This window comes from Aedes albopictus, chromosome 2 (genome assembly GCF_035046485.1).
Source record: "Aedes albopictus strain Foshan chromosome 2, AalbF5, whole genome shotgun sequence".
Lineage (NCBI taxonomy): Eukaryota > Metazoa > Arthropoda > Insecta > Diptera > Culicidae > Aedes > Aedes albopictus.
Window position 1 is genome coordinate 43,975,980 of NC_085137.1, and position 21,717 is coordinate 43,997,696.

The 21,717-nt window shown below is 38.8% G+C and overlaps 2 protein-coding genes across 12 annotated transcripts in view; one reads left to right on the plus strand and one right to left on the minus strand.

Annotated features, from left to right (window-relative positions):
* LOC109432543 (voltage-dependent L-type calcium channel subunit beta-1) overlaps positions 1-21,717 on the minus strand; it is a 576,281-nt gene that overhangs the window by 163,511 nt on the left and 391,053 nt on the right. The window lies entirely within an intron of this gene.
* Positions 9,070-10,518, plus strand: LOC109432544 (serine protease snake-like). Its single transcript, XM_019708887.3, has 4 exons — positions 9,070-9,217; positions 9,331-9,351; positions 9,417-9,950; positions 10,008-10,518. The coding sequence occupies exons 1-4, from the start codon at positions 9,151-9,153 to the stop codon at positions 10,334-10,336; spliced, it is 951 nt and encodes a 316-aa protein (XP_019564432.2). The 5' UTR covers positions 9,070-9,150; the 3' UTR covers positions 10,337-10,518.

The following is a 21,717-nucleotide window of genomic DNA, read 5'->3' on the forward strand; positions in this document are numbered from 1 at the left end:
CACGAAAGTTCTATCAGAAGCTTAACGCATCCCGCAAATGTGCAGGGATAAAGACGGAGGCCTCTTGACGGACGGACGTGAAGTGATCGAAAGGTGGAAGCAGCACTTCGATCAGCACCTGAACGGCGTGGAGAACGTAGGCACGAAAGCCCACGGTGACGGAGGAAACGACGACGCCAGTGCAGCAGAGGACAGAAATGAACCAACTCCCACGCTGAGGGAAGTTACCCGAGCAGAAGGGAATACCTTTCAAATACCATGCTGAGTCAGCATTGCTGACAACAACCTGTACTCTAATATCTAAAATTGTTATTATTATATTATTCGACAAAATGTTAAGAGAACATCGCAATAGCAATTGGAAGTATGTGAGCAGAGTTTGGAATTGGTGTGGTATTTGTTGAATGAGCAGTGAAATAACTGAAAAACATATTTTAGTATTATATCATGGTGTTATCGAACAAATGCCCGTTTAAATAACAAAAAATGTTATTACTTCTTTATTAAATACCTTTTGGATAACAAATACAGCACTTAAAATTTTAGGTATTCATTTATTATTCAAATAATAATTGTGAATGCCGGGTAACTCACTGGAACAATCCGTTCCCAGCCATCTTAGCAAACTGCTGTAGAATCACTTGGCATAATACGGAACCTCACGGTGATGGCGACTTGCTCCGCCAACTAAGGGTATGCGGTATACCGAAAAGTTTCGCCAAATACACATCGAAACGAAATTCCGCGGAATTCCACGGAATTCAACCAGGCGAAGTTTATGATTTTGAATTTCGTTTCGTTTCGTCAAATTCTAAAAATTTCGCCTTCAAAAAATAGATTTTGACGAAATTAAACGGAATTCCGCGGAATGTCTTATATATTTCGAAAACAAGTTCATTGTGTAAATGCCCTTTTTGAAATAGTTTAAATTTTTAGTGGAACTCTTGAAAGGGATTTACCATTACATCTGTATGACCCGGGCTGAATGTACGGGGGGGAGGGGGCGGCCGGGGGTGGTTATTCGGGCTCCGGGCCCCCACATTTTAGGCTCCCCTATAAAGACCTTTTTTGGTTATTACACATAAACTGTATGTTTCATATTGCTCAAATACTGTTGAAAACAAAGAAATTTTTGTATGCTCATTGCCAAGGGACCTTCGCATCCGCTCGGGCCTCGGGTAATCCTTGATCCGGGCCTGTGTATGACGAAACGGTATTTACTGTTAAGCTCTTATTTCTTTCGTTAATAAGAAATCCCGTAGAATTTTCTGGCCAAATCATACATGTAAAGCTACCGCCCTAGGCTAGTCCCGAATCAAATGAACTGAAGGTAGAAAACATTTTTTGAATTTTTTTTTTGGAGTTGTTTTTTGATCCCAGGTCCTCGGTGAGGAGAGCATGCCCATCAACCATAACATCAGGTCCGCTTAACATGTATAATCTTAAGTCCAGATTTATCTGGTAGAATAATTGGCCTAATATCTAGAAATGATTGTATTTATATTTTTTAGAATTTGCGGATTGCGGATTGCGAATCGAGTTTGCGGATGCTTCAATGATTACTGCCTATATTTTGTAAGCGTTCTTTGTGAGTTTTACAGGGTATTTACTGATAAATTCAATCATCTATCATTTCTTTGAAGGTTGTAGATTCCAAGCTTTCTTTAGCTTAATTGGTAAACATCTAGTAGTTGATGTTTCCACATCATATGCTTCATGTTTCTGATAAACAATCGATATTAGAGCATCTTACAGAGCTACTAATTTCGGCACTGCAGTCTTGGCGAGTTAAACGAAAGTTTTAGATATTTCCCAACGTTTTGACTCGTATTATAGTCTTCTTCAGGGGATAATTCTGGCAATTATTTTTTTCGTTTGGGATTGCATAGAACCAGGCTACCAACACCCCCCCCCCCAACGGTCTTGCATAGAACTCTCGGTGTCTGAACTATTACACATTGGATATGTAGCGTTTATTCTAAATTTCAACTAATGATGCAATTGATTTCTTTGAACTACACATCTAGTGGAGGCAACGGTTGGTTTGAAGATTGTGGCTTATTTGTAGTTCGAGCATCTTATAGTATCATCACAATGATGCAACGCATTGGTGTGATCTTAAGTCATTGGAGTAATCTTATTTGGTTATTGGTGTAAATTTTTAAATTTTCGAAATGTGTTGCTAAAAATTAAAAAAAAAATAGATCATTAGGGCACTTTGCGCTCTAACTCAGTCAATTTTGAACCAAATGACTGGACTTTTTACGCAGTGAGATGTGAAAAACTCCAAGTTAATTGCTACAATATTGGCTGACTTACAGCTCAAAGTGGTCAGAATCGGTCCAGTGCCCAAATGGTCCTCCACCCTTGTTATGCAAAGTTGGGTACTTATCTGAAATGTTTAGACATATCAAATTATATTTGAACACCCCTAGTCATTCATTCTGCATAAGATGCATGCGAATAGGAATTCAATTGTTACTCACTTGAAGTGCAAATTTTCGGTAATACCAATCCGTGTGGTCAAATTATGAAATTCAAATAACTCAACGTACATATGTACAGATGGGTAAATTATTGGTTAAATTGGGAAAAAATCCACAGCTCAGGTGAGATTTGAACTCACGACCCTTAATCGCTAGACAAGTGCTTTACCAACTAAGCTACCGAGCCAATTAATGCCCGGCAACTTAGTTGTCATAAGGTTCAATTCTAATCTCATCGATCTATATCATCTTCCCCTAAACCGCAAATATAACCATCTCTGTTGTACATATGTACGAAGAGCGAAAGCGATTTGTTTATTGTTTGAAACTGTTTGCCTATCGTACAGGCAACGCTTCCTCAACCACTTGTAGAGGAAGAACAACAGAGATGGTTATATTTGCGGTTTAGGGGAAGATGATATAGATCGATGAGATTAGAATTGAACCTTATGACAACTAAGTTGCCGGGTCATTAATTGGCTCGGTAGCTTAGTTGGTAAAGCACTTGTCTAGCGAATAAGGGTCGTGAGTTCAAATCTCACCTGAGCTGTGGATTTTTTCCCAATTTAACCAATAATTTACCCATCTGTACATATGTACGTTGATTTATTTGAATTTCATAATTCAATTGTTAGTGTTGTGAGGAGGTGTTTCCTAATTAGATCACCGAATTTGTGATTAGTTCTATTTTTCATGTGTATGTTTGTTCTAATAAATGTATTTTTTTTAACATTTTTGCTTACCGAAGACAAATCCAATGTCGGGTTTGATGTGAGAAACGGTAGAAAAGCGGCAGCCCCAGCAACAAACCTATAAATGGAACTGTAGCAAATGAAGCCTTGAAGATGAGACTAAACGGAAACACCGCCACGCCACCGCTAGAAAAAAATTCAAACGCGCAGCATCCATTTCCTGAACAATTTGATATAACTGCAAAATTCCGCGGAATTTTTTCGAAAATTTCGTTTCGTTTCGAAAAATACCGAGTGAATTCGGATTTCGTATCGATCTCACGAAACATTTTTGAATTTCGTTTCGTTTCGTACCGCATTGCATCTAAAATTTCACATATCGTTTCGTTTCGTTTCGCTTTGAAAAAATCCCATACCGCATACCCTTACCGCCAACAGTCCACTCGTCAATGAGGCAGCATCACACTGACGACGACCCCGTCATGGTGCTGGCTGTCACTGATGCTTGCTAGGGGAAATACACGCATGGGAAATGCTACTCAGCTTTGTTCATACCCCACATTCTCCCTCTTCTCCGAAAAAAAAAAGTTTTCTTACTAGCAGGCTTGTTATTTTTACGCTCAAACCCTTAATTTCGTTCTCTTCATCCTTATGGCACCAATGCAACAAGATACACTTCAAGATACAAGAATTAAGACGAATGGCCACATTTACTTTTTTGTTTAGTAAACGCATTTTTGTTAATATCGAACCTATATCATTTGATTGATAACTTGCAATGCTAACCGATCATCTATGGGGTTTTGCCGAGCTCCAATAAAAATAACTACAACACACGCAGTTGGGTGATGCGTCTTCTCTCCTTCAAGCGCACGTCTCGTTATGTAGCCGGCCCTGTTTTTCTCTCACTCAAATCAATCGTTATTCACGATTGCGAAAATTCGACGCATTCAACGAAAACGAACATATTTTGTAAGAATTATTTGTCAAAAAAGAAAAAAAACAAGAGATTAACGAATTTGAGATTTATTAGACTAAAGATTCCGTATATCATACAACTCCATTTTCAATGCTTCAATGTGATGGTACAGATGGACCATATATAACACACAAATGTCCTTCATTATACGAAAATAGATTCTACAAAACGAGTTCGAAAGGTTTAACAACATATTTTTAGTAGATATGTTTTCATTGCGTACTTCGAATTTTAAACTGTTTTACGATATGCAATTTTTATGGGCGGTTTTCATTACACGTCCCTGCATTTTACTCACGCACAGCTTTCGGCAGTTATCATGCAACGCCATTTCCTTAGACGGGTTTCTTTACACATCGCTGCATTTTCCTGATGCAAACAATTTTCGGCAGTTTTTCAATAACGCCATTTCCTTGGACGGATTTCATTTCACGTCCCTGTATTTTCCTTATGCAGAAAAATTGTCGGCGGTTATCCAACAACGCCTTTACCTTGGACGGTTTTCACTACACGTCCCTGCATTTTCTTTAAGCAGAATAATTTTCGGCGGTTATCCAAAAATGCCGTTTCCTTGGACGGTTTTCATTACACGTCCCTGCATTTTCCTTATGCAGAAAAATTTTCGGTGGTTATCCAACAACGCCTTTACCTTGGACGGTATTCACTACACGTCCCTGCATTTTCTTTATGCAGAATAATTTTCGGCGGTTATCTAAAAATGCCGTTTCCTTGGACGGTTTTTATTACACGTCCCTGCATTTTCCTTATGCAGAAAAATTTTCGGCGGTTCGACACGCCATTAATTAGCCCAACCAAAAACCCGAGCAAAAACCAACCCAACCAACCAACGCCGCGAGTATTTTACGGCAACATTCACAATAGTCAAACACCTCTATCATCATGCACATCAACCTGTTTGCATTTAACGTTCAACCGAGCGACAACACGAGCATGTACGATCCGAGGAATCGACGAAAGCGCGACCATCCATGCCGAGCAAGAACATGAAGAAACATGCATGCAATCATCGACCGACCACCTATCCACAGCGTGCTACCAGTCGACAACAAAAATCAACCACGTCACCGCGCCTTTGTTCATGTGTTTGTGCTAGAACCAAGGCTAAAACAGAACGCGGTTGGAAAAACAAAAACTTTCCGCGCTATAGCTTTCGTCAGGAACCGCAGAATTGCAACACCCACTTCACTGTGTTTGCAGCACCACCACACACTTCACACACCAAAACGATTTGTTTTCTCTCACTGTTTTTATGCCAAGTGATTCTACCTATTTTATGATTAACTTGTTATTGATTATGATGCACTCCTGGCAGGATCGCTAATGTGAATGCCGGGTGACTCACTGGAACAATCCGTTCCCAGCCATCTTAGCAAACTGCAGTAGAATCACTTGGCATAATACGGAACCTCACGGTGATGGCGACTTGCTCCGCCAACAGTTCACTCGTTAATGAGGCAGCATCACACTGACGACGACCCCGTCATGGTGCTGGCTGTCACTGATGCTTGCTAGGGGAAATACACGCATGGGAAATGCTACTCAGCTTTGTTCATACCCCACAATAATACTTGTTATTTTCTAGGTGTTATTGATACAAAATCATGGTATTCGTTTTTGTTATTTTGCCTCTTATGTCCACCAAATGAAGGGTATGTCGTGGTATGATTGTATTTAAGATTAATACCTAAATATGTTATTCACTTGCTATTCTTTTCTGCTCCCGTAAGGATGCCATTCTCCAGCTCAAAACAAACAAAGCAGCTGGTAAGGATGGTATCGCAGCTGAACTCATCAAGATGGCGACCATTTGGAATGTGAGAACATCAGGGCAATCACTATTTTGAATTCTGCCTACAAAGTGCTATCCCAGATCATCTTCCGACGGCTGTCACCTAAAACGAATAAGTTCGTGGGAAGATATCAAGCCGGCTTCATCGACGGCCGGTCGACAACGGACCAGATCTTTACCGTACGGCAAATCCTCCAGAAATGCCATGAATACCAGGTCCCAACGCATCACCTGTTCATCGACTTCAAAGCGGCATACGACAGTATCGACCGCGCAAAGCTATGGAGAATCATGGACGAAAACGGCTTTCCTGGGAAGCTGACTAGACTGATTAAATCAACTATGGACGGTGTGCAAAACTGTGTAAGGGTTTCGGGTGAACTATCAAGTTCATTCGCATCTCGACGGGGACTGCGACAAGGTGATGGACTCTCATGCCTACTCTTCATCATCGCTCTGGAAGGTGTGATGCGACGAGCCGGGCTCAACATCCGGGGAACGATTTTCACAAAATCCGGACAATTTGTGTGCTTTGCGGACGACGTGCGCATTATTGCCAGAACATTTGGAACAGTGGCAGAGCTGTACACCCGCCTGAAACGCATAGCAGCAAAGGTCGGACTCACCACCAAAGTACAAAAACAAAGTACATGCTGGTAGGCGGAACCGAACACGACCGGATCCGTCTGGGTAGTAATGTTACGATAGGCGGGGATACTTTCGAGGTGGTGGAGAAATTCGTCTACCTCGGATCCTTACTGACGGCTGACAACAACGCTAGCCGTGAAATACGAAGGCGCGGTGGAAGTCGAGTCTACTACGGGCTCCAGAAGAAACTACGGTCGAAAAAGATTCACCCGCGCACCAAATGCACCATGTACAAAACGCTAATAAGACCGGTGGTCCTCTACGGACACGAGACATGGACCATGCTCGAGGAGGACCTGCAAGCACTCGGAGTTTTCGAGCGACGCGTGCTAAGGACGATCTTTGGCGGTGTGCAGGAGAACGGTGTGTGGCGGAGAAGAATGAACCACGAGCTCGCTGCACTTTACGGCGAACCCCGCATCCAGAAGGTGGCCAAAGCTGGAAGGACACGATGGGCAGGACATTTTGCAAGAATGCCGAACAACAACCCTGCAAAGTTGGTGTTCGTGATAGATCCGGTTGGCACAAGAAGGCGTGGTGCGCAGAGAGCACGATGGGCGGATCAGGTGGAGCGTGACTCGGCGAGCATCGGAAGTGATCGAGGATCGAGAACGGCAGCCACGAACCGGGTATTGTGGCGTACTATTGTTGATTATGTCTTGTCTTAATTATGTTGAACAAATAAATTTAATTTATGACGGGAAGGAGCGCAAGTGACGAAGTAAATTTCTTCCCTAATTTATTTGTTTTCATTCTGTATGGAATAAGTGTGTGTTGGCTTGAAAACTGGAATGCAACGTGGAATCGGGTAATCATTTTTGCTTTTTTTACGTCGTTCGCTTGCGGGAAACCCCAGGAAGGAGTCTTGCAATCATACAATTGGTGAGTATGTTTTGTATTAGTTCCCTATCAGAGGATTGTCTTTTATTTACGCTTTAAATTTGGTTTATCGTTATGGATGTCGACGTATTATTCATTCGCTTTTCCGCAAAAAAGCATTATCATTACAAAAACCTGGTATCTTCTCATTTATCAATGTGAATCCAGGACATCGCTTTCCTCTAGCAAAAACTTCTTCATGTAACAACTGTTGAGATGCAGTCATATTTGGTTTCTAGTTGCCATCACGAACTAGGATGTGTACGATCGTCTATGCTAATTCTCATCAGCCAGTTCGAAGTCGTTTAGGTGCTCCATGGTAATGGGATGCCACAGCAATCCACGATTTGGTTCACGATCAATCGTACCTAGTATGATAGTATACATTCTTAACTCACGCCAGCAACGACCCGGATGGGATCGGACAAAATACCGTTGTGCAGTATTCTACACGAAAATGCTCTGTACTGTGCTTCAATGAGGCCGATGATTTTCTCAGGGAGACCCTTGCCCTTGAGGGCGTCCCAACATGTTTTCGTGATTGAGACGGTCGAAAGCTTTTTCGTAATCAATAAACACCACGTAGAGAGACTCTTGAAATTCGAGAGTTGCGTCAATCTTCTACTGTATCCCGTTAAGGATCACTTTGCAAAGGACTTTGAGAACGATACACAGTAATACGATGCCCCGCCAATTATCGCTTTCAGTCAGGTCTCCCTTTTTGACCTTTACTAAGACGCCTTGCATTCAGTCGGCCGGAAATATCCGCAGCACGGTTTTCGAGCTCCTCGACGAAGTCACCCCAGCAAGCGTCTTCCAGTTGGTGTGTGTTGAACCGGCGCCCGATTTTCTCCTCCTGTCGGTGGATCCTAGCAATGCGCAGTCGGATCTCGCCGATTAGGAGATGATGGTCGGACGCAATGCCGGCGCCACGTTTGTTCCGCACATCAAGAAGGCTCCGTCTCCATTTTCGGCTGATGCAGATGTGGTCGATTTGATTTTCCGTGAGGTCATCACTGGAAACCCATGTCACTTTGTACACTGGTCGATGGGGAAAAAGCGATCTTCCACAAAACTACGCAAACAGCTCTCCGTTCTGAGACGGCAATGAATTCAGCGAGTCAAGAACCGCGTGAGAAAAAAAAACCATCAATCAGTTTTGAGAATGTGAGTTCTTACCAACATTGTGTTCATGCAGTCGTGCAAAGTGATATCACTGGTTGATAGAGAGTTGTCTTGGTTCTACCTCCAGATAAAACGAGTTTGAGAGCGAAGGTATACGAAACTTAGAATGATCGAGAAAAGCTAAAGTGCGTGCTGGCTAAAACCAGTCGAATGAAAACTGTCTTCTACACTATCTTTTCTATCTATCTATTCTTTCTATAATAATTATTAATGCTACCAATGGGTAAAGGGGAATCCCCTCCAACGTAGCGTAACGTAAGTTTGTATCTTTGAATGCAAAACGCCAAGTGTGTAAAGTGTTTTTTCTATGTTTTCGTTGTTCAGTTCGCTTTCAGTTTACGGTAGTCGCGGCGTCGTGTATTAATCAGTCCAGTAATTTTAAACACTCGTTCAGTTAGCGCCTAACAGTGTTCCGATGAGGAACATCCAAACATTTGATTGCAGCTTCTGGTGTGATTAGAAACCATCAACATGTACGCAAAGATGCTGTGGAATTGCTTGCTAGTAGTGTGGATTGCAACCAGCTCGGTAGTTCAAGGTGAGATTTCACAGTCTGATACGATTGCAAACTTTCTGTTGCGATTCATAGACATAGTTAGAGTTGAAGTTATATCTATAGAAACACAGCTAATGTATTTCATACCGTTTCAGGCAAGAGAATTTCTCAGATCAGTAAGTTGTCTTCTTTGCTATAATTTATGATTCAGTCCGAGTAAAGTCTTATCAAATCTCAACAGAATGCGAAGAGTACATAAATTCCACCAGGACAACCGTCAGCGTAATTTCCCTAATATTAAATCCAACGCCCGTCGAGTTCTCATCGTACAACTGTTCGAAAACGGTGGATCTCATAGTCGGTGGTGAAGATGCTAAAAGCGGGGAATTTCCCCATCAAGCTCTGCTTGGCTGGAGTACGAACGAAACGGGCGTCTACTTGTTTGATTGTGGCGGAACGATCATCAGCGACCGATATGTACTGACGGCAGCTCATTGTGCTTCTAAGGCGAACCATCCAATGCCGGCACCGGTGATCGTGCGGTTTGCCGAGTTGGATCTGACAAAGGATGAGGACGAGTTTGACATTGCGATTGAATCGATCAAACGGCATCCTGATCACCGTTTTCGTCACTCCTACCATGATATAGCGTTGGTGCGTTTGGCGGAACGTTTGCGATTTTCGGCCCTGGTTCGACCTGCCTGTTTGTGGACCGATGAAAATACGAATCCTTCATCGGTCATAGCTACAGGTTTTGGGCGAATGGATGTTGCAGGTAGCCTGGATTGGAATATCTTCAAAATATGATTGGATCATTATTGTTTTATTGCAGATGATCATGGTTCGGACACGCTACGTAAGGTGCAGTTGGATGTTCAGGACTTGAGCAATTGCGACAAGCAATTTTTGGGGACCAGGAGTTTTCCCACTGGGATGACCGAAAATCAGCTATGCATTGGAAGCTCCGGTGGTGGTAAAGACACATGCCAGGGTGATTCGGGTGGTCCCATTCAAACGTTGGCAAATCGAAAGTGGTGCATCTACCATGTGCTGGCGGTGACGTCCATTGGGTCTGCCTGTGGTAGCGAGTTGCCAGCAGTTTACACTAAGGTCGCTAGTTATCTGGATTGGATTGAGGGAATCGTTTGGAGATCGAGCTGATCAATCGCTGATGTTGTAAGTTTCAGATAGAAAATGAATTTGGGGAATCATAAATTGCTACTGATCATATTTTTTTATTTCTTTTTGTACAAAATATGCAGTTGGAGTAATTTGGTTTCAAACATATTTGCCTATCTTGTGTAGTAATATTGCCTGAACAAATATAGTTCTCCTTTCCTTTCTTCATTGCGTTTAACTGTGATAAAGCCTACGCCCAGAAAATGAAGAAGTATGTAACAGTTTGCAAATCTTACCATCTGTTTTTAATTATTAGTTGGTGAATGGCATCCTTAACGTCTCTCAAGTTTTTAATTATTAGTTGGTGAATGACATCCTTAACGTCTCTCAAGTTGAAAAATAGTTCTCTGCTGCACTGATGAAGCCGATTCTTTTGCTGCTTTGATTTCTATTCTTTTGCTGCTTTGTTTCCATCTTTCAAACACCTCACGTTCGTCCATTAACAGCTGTAACAAGTAACAATTTCAATGCTTTCTGCTCTTAGACATAATTTATGAAGGTTTTGTCATTGATTTGGTAAACCCTTTTATGTTTAATGAAGCATCATACATTGCAAAGCCGTTTTAATGGCATGAACTACTTTAAAACACTTTGTAGATATCTAGAAGTCATTTGCATAAAACTTATTTTCTTTTCTTTTAGCCGAGCATAAATTTCGTTCTAAGCGAACTGTTAAGGATGTAATAAAACATGAACCTAAAACTTATTTCAATGCCGCACGCAAGGCATATCGCATCGGTCTTAAAGCTTCTAAGATTGCATCAAGTTATCATAAAGCAACGATAAACCTTTTTGGAACTACAAGTGGAAGCATTAAAGCAAGCTCAGGAGGGTCGGGTAGTGCAATGAGATCTTCTTTCAGGAAATAAATTAGATGCGCAATGGACACGAAAACGTTACCAATTACCCATATTTTTTCTATACCATTGAAGAAAACACCTGGGTTTTCATTATTGAGAAACATTACCACTACCGAAACACTACCGAAACACTGGTGAATTATGAAAGTTTTTGTTTGTTTACATTTTTGACGGCTATCGGCTAGCCGGCCAAGTTATTAAGAGCAGTCAGGCTGAACCCGCATTTCATTAAAACCTCATAGTATTTGCGTAGCGCAAATAATATGCGTTAAGAATTAGTGGGCGTATGCTAGGCTTTGCTTTATATTCTTAGAGAACAGCAACTCTATAATATGTTGCTTTTACACGTATTGATCCTAAACAATTACAATCAAAACCAAGAGGACTTAACATGACTGTATCCATACTTTTCGTCGCTGTTTTCTATTCCTGCTTACAAGTTGTGCACGCCATGTTGATGTTTGGATTGCAATTTGAATGTAAAATTTAGCAAGCGGGGTTGAAATTGTTGTTTTGTAGGACAACAAAAACCGAAAACTGACGTGGCGCCTCGTCTTATTCAGCAGTAATTTATTGCATTATACCGAAAAACTTTTTTGGCATGAGTTTTTTCTGTCACATATACAGAGTTTTCTGCGTACAAATTTGCAATTAAATATTTATAACATTGCTGACCGACATAGTTTTGTTTTTTTTTTTCACAATTTATAATATGCAATTTACTCCAATTCAATTGATGATTTTAGTTTCAGATTAATTTTAATCATTGGTTTTAATCCTTCATTCAAGATGTTGTTCGAACTTTGATAGGGCTTGTTGATCTTCTTGCGGGCTATACAACAAATCTCATCCTAGTTGTATAGTAGACTACAAGAATATGCCACAAAATCATATACTATTTGTAGGTTTTAAGGACAGGTTTTAACAACCTCTTGTAGGGTGGGCCCTTTCGGGCTTTATAGGGGTTTATCAGGGGTTTATTAGAGCTGTTAGGATTATTAACCTTCAAAACTAGATATATCGGTTTGATTGTAACAACAGCTTGTAGGTTATAAGAAAACTAAACATGTTACTTGGGAGAATCCCGTCCTTATCGCTGCACATGGTATCTACTTCGATTCCCAAGTAACAATTACATTGCTGATTGGTTTTGTTTGATTTTTATTGAGGTTTAATTACAGCAATAATTAAAACTCACAGTTTTATGACTACTTTTATGAAAACCGTTGATCAAATGTTTTATAGTATACTTGAAGATATCCATAAAGCAAGATTTTAAGAGTTAACAAAACTCTCGGATATGTAAACCTTCTGGCATTCATTATTACCACAATAAAACTGTTCAAATTCTCAGCAGATGGCGATCTGTTCGAATAGTAACGAAATCTGTTGGTGGCAAAGCAGAAACTATGACATTGATCGGTTTATTGCGGTCATCATTAAAGTAAACTTGCTTTCGTTTTATTTTCACCAATGGACTACCCGCTTGGCGCGCAGCCACAGTTGATCAGCAGGAGTAAATCAATTTAATTTTGTATGGGGAAATGCATCCAAACTTGAATTACTTGAAATTCAAAGCTTTTCCCGAAAAAATATTTGGTAGGCTTAATAGTAGTCACCATTGTGCACAACCACTACCAAATATTTTTTCGAATGATGTGTTCCACTTTGAAGAATTTGCCTTTAGATGGTATTCGCCATACAATATTTTTGCGATTTACTTTTAGCGATTTTTCGCGCATAGAAGCTAGCGCCACATTGGTCGATGCGGAGAGTAGGAAAACAGCCGATGCAGGTAATTCATTATGGTGGTCGCCATATTGAAGAATTAGCTGACGTGAATGGAAAATTGTTAATTTTGCTCAAATTTGCAATTAAGTAATAGTTTACCGCCATTTCCATAATATGCTCACATAAATAAACTCTCTCAGCTAAGTTTTCTTGTGATTCGCGATAGTTTTACTAAATTAACAAGTTGATTTATTTTGTTCCAAGATATAATATTCACCATTTTCGAAGCGTATTCATTTTATGTTTCTGCAATCCCAATATTCACGGTAAAACTGAATGCGCATAAGCCTACCAACACAATAACTACTAACATATTACTTCGAAATGATCGCTTTCTACTAACAAATGATGTATCCTCCTGAACTTTACGTGCCATCGAATAATCTTCTCTGCATCTTGAGCTGTCATAGTTTTTGTTGAAAAAAAAAAAAACAACAACAACAATCACCATAACCTCTTTCCGAGAATGGAGAATTTTTCAACTAGGATTTAAAATGGTTTTATTGCTACTCTTAATGCGGTGTGCAAAACTTCTCCGAGAGTGGTCCACTTAGCCGGAAGATGCTCTTAAAGAGGTTTTGATGTATTAATCAGTTTTATTGTAAGTTTTATAAAATTGGTCATGAAGATTTCTTATAGAGCCGAACAAAACTTAAAATGTTATTGAGTTGTACTCTAGTAGTGCTCAACCCAAGTAACATTTTAAGTTTTGTTCTGGTCTATAAGAGATCTTCATGACCAATTTTATAAATCTTGCAATAAAACTGATTTCTACATAAAAACCTCTTGATAACCTCTTTAAGAGCACCTTCCGGCTAAGTGGACCACTCTCGGAGAGGTTTTGCAAACTGTTTTTAAACCATTGTTGAAAAATTGTCCATTCTCGAAAATAGGTTATGTGTTATGATGATTGTTGTTGTTTTTTTTTTCAATAAAAACTATGACAGCTCAAGATGCAGAGAAGCTTCTTAGATGGCACGTAAAGTTCAGGAAGATACATCATTTGTTAATAGAAAACGATCATTTCAAAGTAATATTTTAGTAGTCATTGTGTTGGTAGGCTTACGCGTATTCAATTTTACCGTCAATGATAGGGTTGCAGAAACATATAATTAATGCGCTTCAAAAATGGTGAATATTCTCATCTTGGACTGAAATAAATCAATTTCTTAATTTAATAAAACTATCTCGAATCACAAGAAAACTCAGCTGAGAGAGTTTATTTATGTGAGCTTGTTATGGAAATGGCGGCAATTCATTGCTAATTTGAGCCAAATCAATTATTTTCTATACACATTAGCTAATTCTTCAATATGGTGACAATCATAATTAACGAAAACAAAAAGAAAGCAAGTTTACTTCTATGATGACCACAATAAACCTAGCAGTGTCGTAGTTTCTGCTTTTCCACCAACAGATATCCTTACATATCGAACGGATCGCCATCTGTTGCGAGTTTGAACAGTTCCATTGTGGTAATAATGAATGCCAGAAGGTTTACATATCGGAGAGTTTTGATTACTCTTAAAATCTGGCTTTATTGATATCTTCAAGTATACTATAACACAAGTCATCAATGGTTTTCATAAAAGTAGTCATAAAACTGTGAGTTTTAATTATCAAAAATCATACAAAACCAATACAAAACCAATCAGCAATGGAATTGTTACTTGAGAAGAGTCACTACATCTCCCTCATCCGGTTACTGTGCCTCGAGATTGTGCGCGTATGTATTGACGACATTCACTTGACTCAGTCTGTCTATGTCGTCCCGGTGTGGCCGTCGGTACCGTACATTGCTGATGAAAGGCTGATTTTGGTACTATTTGATCATCATAATTGTTTAAGAAGTGTTCATACTCGCGTTCTGAGAAATCTTGTGTTTCATAATTTTAAGTTTCATACTTCTTGTCAAATCATAAAGACCTGTAATGATTTACATTGAACAACTTCAAAACAACATAATATTTCGAAGACCTCATAGATGTTCTATGTACATACGCACGTACATTTTACTATTCAGATTCTACTCTCCACACTACCACTTCTCATTCCCCTCATCACATCATCATACAGAGACAGATGATATGGCTGCGCTATCGATAATTAACCACCACGGTCAAGTCAGGATGGATGACTGACAGACAGCCCTAGGCCTCTAGACTAGAAAGAGACGGTCCCCAACCAAAGCGTCAGCGAGACGCTTCCCCATATACAAATGCTGGCAAATCCGAAATCTGGCTGCGAAAATGGAATATTTGACAGTTCTCGGTCTCGGGAAAAACACTGTGTTGTTATGGCCACATTGCGCAGGCCCCACCACACGCTCTGATGCCGTAAAAACGTCAAGTTGGTTGGTTGGTGGTGTATTTCGGAATCTGCTTGTTGTTGTTACTACTGCTGATCCGAAAGGAGAGTCTTGTAATGCGGGAGTAATTTTTTTTGTGGTTCTCTCATGTATGAGAGCAGTATCAAAATAAATCGCTTGCATCCTCCGAATTTTCTTTTGGTTTCGTTTTTGATTTTCGTAGTACTTTGGGGAGCTTGGGGAGATGATCGATGTATGGCTGTGTTGGTGGACGTCCTTAGAAACAATCACGACATAATGACACAGGGAAAGGAATTCAACGTGGATGGTTTCAATCGGAGAGGAATTTCTCGAATCGCAGTTCGAGGTTGACACGTAGGAATCCACACAAAGTGTCAATCGGATGAGTTTGAGTATATTGTTGGCAGGTTCAAAATAGACCAGAAATAGAAAGTTTGTTACAAAAATGAATGGACGCATTAACACGATATCAATCAAATTTGTAGCGTACTTTTCAACTTGTAAATAATCAATTATTACTAACCCAAAACCGAAAATTGATTGATGATAGACACAGCGTTGCAGAGTTTAACGACTCGAAGTTTCTCCTTGAAAATCGTAATGCAAGGCCTATAGACATCCCGTCATAAGTATAGACTCACAAAAAGTATTGCAACAATATTGCACCACCCTGACTCACCCCAATATCTGGAAAACCAAAACACCTACAAACATGCCGCCTTCAGAAAAGTTGTTGCTTTTGGGATTCTTAATAACTTTGCTGAAGACATCATCTTTGTAAGTCCCCCGGTTTTGGAGATATCGAGGTGATGCAATATTGATGAAATACTTTTTGTGAGTCTATCTCTATACTTATGATGGGTAGTGTACATCTCTATATGTACTCGTGCTGTACGATCTTTATCCTATTCTGTTCAAGTTGAGACAATCCTATGTCGCATTGGGTTGTCATTGTTGTTGCGCGATGGTAGAAATTTGATTCAGTGATGTTTATTGACACATTCTACCGTGACGTTACTACGTTTTGACGCCTTTTCTGTCAGATTTTCCACTATAACTCGTTAATTCGACCGTTAACCCTCAAATATTTTTACATATTCGGATTCCTTGTAAAATTTCTAATAAGTTTAGTCTGTTTAACAGTTAGTTTTCATTGGAAAAGTATGTTAAAAATGGGAATGAGTAGCGTGACGTTACAACGTTGTTGGATGGCCAACGTTGTCAGATTTTCGAGCTGCCGCAGGAGTTGCCGTCACAACACAATCACATTTCAGCTTTGTTAGCGGCAAGAGTGCAGTCGTTTAAAACAATCCATTATTTTATGTTGAAACTACCAAATCTCAGTTTGGTCTAACGAACTGTCAACAATTTCGACAGACGAAAATATTTGTATTATCAAACAATGGAACAGTTCAATTTAAACTTGAAATCAGTTTGTCGCTTTAGCAAACTGAAAAATCGGTTGATTTAAACTAGAATTGGGTTTTTAAATTTTGAAAGATGTACTGATTTTTTTATTTTATACGAAAGAGCACCTTTTTCTGAGCCACTATGATTTTTTTTCAGATTTTTAGAACTTTATTTTGGTTTAGGTTTCAAAAAGATTTTTCTAAATCACCTTTTGACAGCTGGGCAACTGTTTGACGCTCCGCTCAATACAAAATGCGACAAGGGGTGATTCGACAAATCGCTTCCATACAAACTTCAAACTGATTTTAAAATAGGTTCCCGGGCTTCAAAATTCATGAAAATTTGGATTTCGGCTCAGTTTGGCATGCAGATTCAGAATATGGAATTATCTCAACACCGCTAAAGAAGCCAATTTAATTGTGTATACAATTTATTTCTCTGCGTGTAGGCTAAAGCTAACAGAGTTTCCTCCAAATGTATATTTTATTCCTAATTTCCACGTGCTGCCAGCCTAAATCTGTGAAGTCTTTGTTCTACTTGACAGCAATGAAAAACGGTGTTCACGCTGAAAACGGTATGGTGAAATGGTACCATCTTCAAATTTTATTAACTGCACGGGAAACCCTTCGCAAAACTGCGGAAGAAATTACTGATTAAACTGATTACTGGTGAATTTTCAGGAGGATAAAAAACACCAGGATGAATTCCCAAAAATTTCTCCAAGAAGCCCTGAAATCATTAAAGCAGAAATTCTTTGAAAAACTTCAGGACAGATCCCTGAAGAAACTTTCCTAAGGATCTATTGTAGAACTCCTGGAGGATTCCCTAGAGGAACTTTGAGGGTGAATGCTTGGAGAAACACCAAACTGGACTCAGTTGAGAATATGCATGGATAAATTTCAGGAGAAATTTCTGAAACAAAAAAGAAATCAGAAGAAATCCGTAGAGAATTTTTAGGAAGAAGACCTGATGAAACCGAGGAAGGAATAACTGAAATTGCTCCAAAATAAATTCCTAAAGTAAATTCCTCTGCCAATAGGTGGAAGTACTCTAGACGGAATCTCTTAATATACTCCAGGAGATAAATTTAAGTTAAGAACACTAGGAAAAACTATTGTAGGGATCAAGCAAAGAACCCCTTGAGAAATGTACGAATTCTTGAGAGGATTCGTTTGTGGAAATGTACGATGGACCTCAAGGATAAAGCAACCAAAGCAAAGATAACCGTACACATGTGTTCGACAGCCGTTGAGGTAATTAAGCCAATTATTTTTGATTTGTTCAATGATTTAGGTGAACTGCAATTATTTTCTTCTAACATTTTTATTGCTCCAATATTAGGCCGGCACCAGAGCTACAAGATTAATTTGCAGATATTACAGACTCCAGGAGTCCTCATGAAAAAGCAATGGCAAAATTACCCCAACTCCTTCTAGGATGTAAAGAAAAAAGTCGGAATGATCTCACCCAGTTCCATGTCGTCGAATGACCGCAACCAGTCCTTGACTCCTTCAATTGTCTGCAATACGATTGGCTACCAAGTGTGCATCAATTTTTATCACTTCACGAGGAAGGACAATGTGCACCTGCCCCCAAAAACGCGTCACTTTTCGTTTTTTTTCGCCGAACAATGCTACCCGATCGAGATCCCCATCGCAACTGCCCCGAACCCCGAGCAGAGGAGAATAGCAAGTTAATAACTACGAAATCGCATAACCTGTTTTTATATCTTGTTTTGTTATTATTAAATTATCAAGGCATAGCTTTTCCATAACAAATTTTGTTGGACAATCTCATTTTGTTATAATGAAGCTATTGATATACATTAACTAAATTACATTTAAAAACATGTTTTGTTAAAGTACAAGTTTAGATATTGTTGTAGTATTGATCCACTTATCAGCAATAGCACAACAGTAACAAGTTTTGAAATCACAGCAACAATTCGACAATTATGACCTGTCCATTTGTGTTGTTCAATTTTTGTATTCAGTTAAGAAGGAAATTTCTAAACGACTTCTTTTAAGAATTTTTTAAATAATTTTCGGATAAGCACTTGGAAGTTCTGGAGGAACATTCGATAAATCTCTGGAGAAATCTTCAAGAGAACTCCTCGCGTAATTTTCTTGGAAATTTCGAAGGTAATTCTTCTGAGCAATTATTAGAATTCTTGGCAGAATCTTTTGAAAAACTCCTGGAGAATCTTTCGGAAAAACTCCTGGTGAAATCCTCAAAGAAATTTTCAGAGAAATCTTAAGATGAACTTCAGGACTAATGATCACAGGAAATTCTGAAGAAATCCTTGAAGGGGTTCTATGCAGTATTCTAAAAAATTTTTAGAGAATTCTTTGAAAATCCATAAAAGATTCCGTAGATGAACTCCCGGAGAAATTTCTGGAAGATTTTTGGAGTCATTTATGGAAAAGTTTATGACCAAATCTGTCGACGAATTTCTAGAAGAATTTTATGACAAAGTCACTTGATAAACATATAAGAAGTTTTTGACGGAATCCTTAGAGAAATAAATAGAGGGATTTCAGAAAAAAAATGCAAAAAAATAGAGACGAACCAGCCAAGTCTCTTAAATAAAGACAAATCAATTAATCATTTTTTTTTTTCGAATGAGTGTAATCAGTTTCGTACCTTTTAAGTCCGCCCTATGTTGCTTATCCTTATCAAAGGATAAGCAACATAGGGCGGAATTAAAAGGTACGAATCTGATTACACTCATTCGAAGAGGGTATTCTGCTTAGAGGGTTCGAAAAGTCGGTACAAAATCAATCAATATTGCAAAAAATTCTGGTGAAAGTCCTGTAGGAATCATCAGAGGAAGTTCAGGAGAAATTATAGAAAAATTTTTGGTGGAATCCTTGTAGAATCCAGGAGGTATTTTCGACATAATTCTTGAATCCAGGGAAAAATCGGAGGAATTAAAACAAAGTTTCCAGAAAAAATGTTATAATCTGTACAATATTTCCAATATCCCAAAAATTTTCTGCAAAACTGTTGAGCATTCTAAAAATTCTTCAGTTTCTATGCTGAAAAAGAAAAACAAAACAGAAGTCACAAATTGCTATTGACGATCAATCTTTTTCAAGTACACGTGTTGATTTCCAAACCGTGCTCCGAAAACAATCAAAGTAGAACAGTTTATAAATTACAAGTGAAAATCGAAGCTCGTCGTATTTGATAATATAGAAATCACTAAAGTTTGATTATCTTGCGACTTCAAATCTCTTAGAATTAATTAAAAGCTGAAAATATTTCTAGCGTCGGAGTGATGAACCTCATGTTATTGGCGGGCTTGTGAGACAAAGCGAATAATTTTATATAATAAGTATTATAACTTATTTAGTAACGAGTTTGATATCATAGCAAATTCTGTTCTCCGATTATTATCAATAATATATTAATATCGAAATTTGTTATTGAAATATTTTCCGAATCCACTGTTATAAAGTTGTTATTGAAATGGTTTCCCAGGAACATTTTTTTGTTATGGAATTTGTTATTTTGCCGCTTATGACAGACAAGTTCATAACACAATATGTTATGGTAATAACTTAGAAATAATCGATTTTATTATTCAGTTATTTTGCCCAAATAACACAGCTCCTTATGCTGTTGTTATTCCCTTCTGCTCGGGACACGCGGCTTTTTCACTTTTTCTCGCGTTATTTTTCACTTTTTCCTTCGAACAATGAAACACGACCGAAATCCCCATCACAACTGCCCAAAAACACGCGGCTTTTTCACTTTTCCTACGAACAATGTCACCCGATCGAGATCCCCATCGTAACTCTGTACGATGAACCTCAAGGATAAAATCCAGAAAGAGACCGTAGAAAAACTCTTAAATCAGGAGGAATCCTTGAATGAACTCAATAAAAATCTCTGCTAAATGTTTGGAAGAATCCCTGTAATAAATTGCGAAGGTTTCATCGATCGTATAAAACATTCCTTGTTTATTTAATATTATAATTTCTCCATGGATTCTCCGAGGACAACTTTCGGGATTTTTACAAGGTTCGCTTTAGGTATTCTACCGAGGTTTTATTCCTTCAAAGATGCCTTTAGAAATAGCTCCAAAACTTCCTTCGGGATTTTTTCCAAAGAATTCTTAAGTAGTTCATCCGAAAATTCTCTTGCAATTCTCATATAATTTTATCAAGCAATTCTTGAAGTATTCCATTGGAAATTTCATACATGATTTCTCAGGTATTTAAAAAAAATGTACAAGTAATCTTTCAGGAATAGTTGCATTCAAGGATTTCTTCATATATTTCTATAATTCTCCTGCAAGATTTTTTTCGAATCGAAGATTCTTACACAAATCCTCCAAGAAATTCTATGGAAATTCCTCCAGAGGAGCCTTTGAGTATTTTTGCTAGGAATGATTTAGAAGTTCCACCAATAAGCCTTACAACAGTTCAGGAAATCCTCCAATGAATACTTCAGAAATTCAAATAAAAAATGTTAGATTTCTATCAAGAACTCTCACAGACATCCCTTAAAAAATATATTGGGATTCCTTCAATGAATCCATCAGGTATTCTTCCAAGGTTTCCGTCAGGATTTTTTCCATTGATACCTTCAAAGATTTCTTTAGTGATTACACCACCTTAGTCCGGATTTCTTTCACGAAACTTCTAAGATTTTTTTTTCCAACGATTTGATCAAGATATGATTTTAATATCTTGTACGATTTATCTAGGAATTACTTGAAGGACTTCTCTTCAAATTCTTACAAGATGGTCTTCCAAAGTTGTTCCAGCAAAGCAATTGTTTAGGGAATTCCTCTCAGCGTTTCTGAAGGAATTTCATTAGTAATATTCCCAAGAATTTCTTCAAGATTTTCATGAACGATTCCTTTGGGGCTACTCCACATGATTCCTTCGCAAATTTCCCAGAGGAATCCTACAGGGGTTTTATCAAGATTTTTTTTCGAAATTTCTTCAAGCGTTGTTTCTGAC